Source organism: Carlito syrichta, unplaced genomic scaffold (assembly GCF_000164805.1).
Source record: "Carlito syrichta isolate Samal-C Ts95f unplaced genomic scaffold, Tarsius_syrichta-2.0.1 Scaffold305742, whole genome shotgun sequence".
NCBI classification, from domain to species: domain Eukaryota; kingdom Metazoa; phylum Chordata; class Mammalia; order Primates; family Tarsiidae; genus Carlito; species Carlito syrichta.
Window position 1 is genome coordinate 200417 of NW_007249838.1, and position 3342 is coordinate 203758.

Consider the following 3342-nt stretch of genomic DNA (forward strand, 5'->3'; position numbering starts at 1 on the left):
CCACTTCCCCTCCCACGAACTCCGGCTCGCGTCATGGCCGCCGCCGCCGCTCTGGAGGCGGCGGCGCCTCCGAGCGCCCTGTGGGGCCTCGTGCACGACTTCGTCACGGGTCAGCAGGAGGGTCCCGCTGACCAGGTGGCTGCAGGTACGGCCGGCGGCGCCGCGCGGCTCCCGCAGGGGGCCGACAGGAGGGAGCGGCCTCAGCACGGACGCCGGCGGGAGGGGAAAGGGGCCGAGAGGACTTTGAGAGGAGGGTCTCGGGGCTGGCGGGTGGGCGCCGCGAGCTTTGGAGCCGCAGCTGGTTGGAGAGTCGCCTGTGTCTTCCTAAAAGCCGTTCTGCGCTCCTCCTCTCCCTCTAGCCAGTGACAAGAGCCTTGTTAGGCTTTTCAGGTGAGGAGACGGAAGCCCCGCGAGGGCAAGAGACGTGCGCGGGGCCGCAGCCAGCCCGGAGGGGCAGCTGGGACTCAGACCCAGGCGTTCGGGTCGGAGCCAGGCGCTCCCGCCACGAAGCCACGCCGTGTGCGGGTGGTTGACGTGGGGAGAAGCACCTTCCGCGGCGTCCGCTGCCGTCGCGTGGCATCTTGGGAGCGGCCGGGCGGCCCCGCTCTCCGGCTGGCTGGAACCCGAGGGAGGGGGACCGGAGCCGGTGGGGGCATTGGAGGTGTTCTGCGTATCCTCCTTAAGACGTTCCTTCCGTGCCTTGCTGAAGTTCTGGATTCATTCGCTTCCTTTTTGTGTGGGGCGTGTGTCGTCATCTTCTTCCCAGGTCCCCCGTTTCCTGCCTTTGGCCCGTCCAGGGATCTCCTAGTTCTGACAGCTGATCCAAGATCTGAATAAAACAAATTACAGACTGCCTGGTAGTTCGGAGATTTCCCCCTTTCTGGAAAAAAAGGAATCTACTAAAAAGTTATTGAATGTTAGGAGGCCTTCAGACCTAGGGTCTAAGTAATAGAATGCAAAATGATCTCATGTATAGAGGAATTTTTTTTTTTTAAGTTTTTATCTTTGGAAATGTTGCGTGATTGGAGAGAAGTAAAGGGCTCATTTCGCTTGCAAATTGAGCATATGAGCTTTTGGAATGTGTTAGAAATGAATAGTGAATCTGCCAGAAAGAGACTACTTCCGTCTTTAGCAGTATTCCACTTTCATTCAATCATTTCATAATCGTTGAACACAAATTATTCTCCAAAAATGATGCCAAGCAATAGGAACATAAATACAAATTAGATTAGATCTGTGCCCCTCAGGAGCTTATAGTGTGGTGAGAGAGGCAACCATACTGTAAGGGGTTTGCAGGGTGATTTGGAAGCATCAGGAGCAAATGCCTGGTGCTGCCAGTAAGCTTAGCATCTTACAATTGTGTTGTCACTGCTTACAGTTAGCATGTATAGTGTGTTACCAATGTCATCTTCTCCAACGTTATTTTGAAGAGTTTCAAACATATAGCAAAGCCTGAAGAATTTTATAAGGAACACACATACACCCACCACCTAGATCCTGTCATTAACATTTTGATAGAACTTGCTTTATCGTATATCCGTCCATTCATTTAAAGTGCAGATAGCAGTACACTTCCCTCTAAATACTTTGGCAGGTCATGGACTAGACTTTGTTTACAGTTTATTTTGGTGTAAAATTTGTATCCAGTGAAGTATACACATATTAAGCGTATGTTAACTGATTGGACACATGCATACACCTGTACAATCCAACCTCCTACCAAGATATCGAACATTACTTCATCATTATCATTTGTAACTGATCTTTCACATTTGCATGTTATGAAAACAATAATTTTGGGTTTGGGGGATTCATAAAATACTTTGAACAGACAGCTGGGTAAGGGGGCTCAGGCCTGTAATCCCAGCACTTTGGGGGTCCTAGGCATGAGGATTGCTTGAGCCCAGGAGTTTGAGACCAGCCTGGGCAATATAAGGAGACCTTGTCTCTACAAAAAATTTAAAAATTTGTTGGGTGTGGTGACGTGTGCCTGTAGTCCCAGTTATTCCGTAGGCTGAGGTGGAAGGATCAGAAGGATTGCCTGAGCCCCGGAGGTAGAGGCTGCAGGGAGCTGTGATCATACTTTTGCACTCCAGCCTGGGTGACAAGAGTGAGACCCTGATTCAAGAAAAGAAAAAAAGAAAGAAAAGATAGCTTGAATAAGAACTGCTACCTTCTTATAAACATTGTAAAATTTACATTTTTGTTTATGTCTGAAAAAATGGCCCAAACTGTTGTTTAGTTTAGATTTAACTCAACTCAACTATGACTCTAACACTAGCTCTGATGTAATTTAGCCTTCCTAAGAAAAGAGGGTTGGTACAGAGGAATAGTAACAGATAAAGTGAAAAAGGTTTATGGGGTTGGATTATGCATAACCTTGGATTCCAGGCTGAGGGGTTTGAGTTACCTGTTGTAGGTAATAGGAGTTATTGTAGATCCTTGAGTGACGGAGCCATAAAATGAAAGTAAATTTGAGAAGGACTAAGTTAGTATTCTCAATCTTAGATCATGGGCCTAAGGACTGTAGAAGGCTGACAGTTTTGAAGTATTCCCAAGATAGATGTGCTTTCTTTTTTCTTTCTTTCTTTTTTTTTCTGAGTAGGAGTTTCACTCCGTTGCCCAGACTGGAGTGCAGTGGCACGCACATGGCCACCCCAGGGTCAACCTGCTGGACTCCGGCTATCCTTCCACCTCAGCCTTCCAAGTAACCAGAACTGCAGGCGTGTGCTACCACATCCGACTTTTTTTTTTTTTTTTGATTTATTGTAGAGAGGAGGTCTCGCCAAGTTGCCTAGCTAGAGTGGTCTCAAACCCGCGGGCTCCCAAAGTACTGGGATTACAGGCTGAGCCACTGAGCCTGACTGATAAATGTGCTTTCTAATCCTTCAGCCTAAATCAAGCTTTGTTAGTGCCAGAGGGACTAGCTAGCTTCCTGTTCAGCGTCTTGCAGGCTCTCTTGCAAATTGTGTTTCTCCCACAAATTGATGCAGAAGAAACACCCTGTGATCACAAAAGCAGTTACTACCAACTTTCTTTTGCACCTGGGTTCCTGATGACAGCAAGGGTCAGCTGTAAAAAAGGTGCAAGTGATGGAAGGGAAGTGACCTGGCAGTCACTAAGGGTGTAAGGACTGTCAGGCAGACCTTTTCTTTTTCTTTTTTTTTTTTTTTTGAGTTGGAGTCTCACTCTGTCGCCCAGACTGGAGTGCAGTGGCCACTCCCGGCCACCGTAGCCTCGACCTGCTAGGTTCCAGCGATCCTTCCGCCTCAGCCTTCCAAGTAGCCAGAATTACAGGCATGCGCTACCACGCCCGGCTGATTTTTTGATTTATTGTAGAGA

General features: G+C 48.3%; 1 protein-coding gene across 4 annotated transcripts in view; it reads left to right on the forward strand.

The window, feature by feature from the left end:
• The first annotated feature begins 6 nt into the window (after positions 1-6).
• The window catches only part of MMS19 (MMS19 homolog, cytosolic iron-sulfur assembly component), a 39810-nt gene continuing 36474 nt past the window's right edge, over positions 7-3342 (forward strand). For all 4 annotated transcript variants that reach the window (XM_008062537.1, XM_008062538.1, XM_021714732.1 and 1 more), the window contains exon 1: positions 7-145. In XM_008062537.1, coding sequence (XP_008060728.1) covers positions 34-145 — 112 coding nt within the window. In that variant the 5' untranslated portion in view covers positions 7-33. The remainder of the gene's footprint in view (positions 146-3342) is intronic.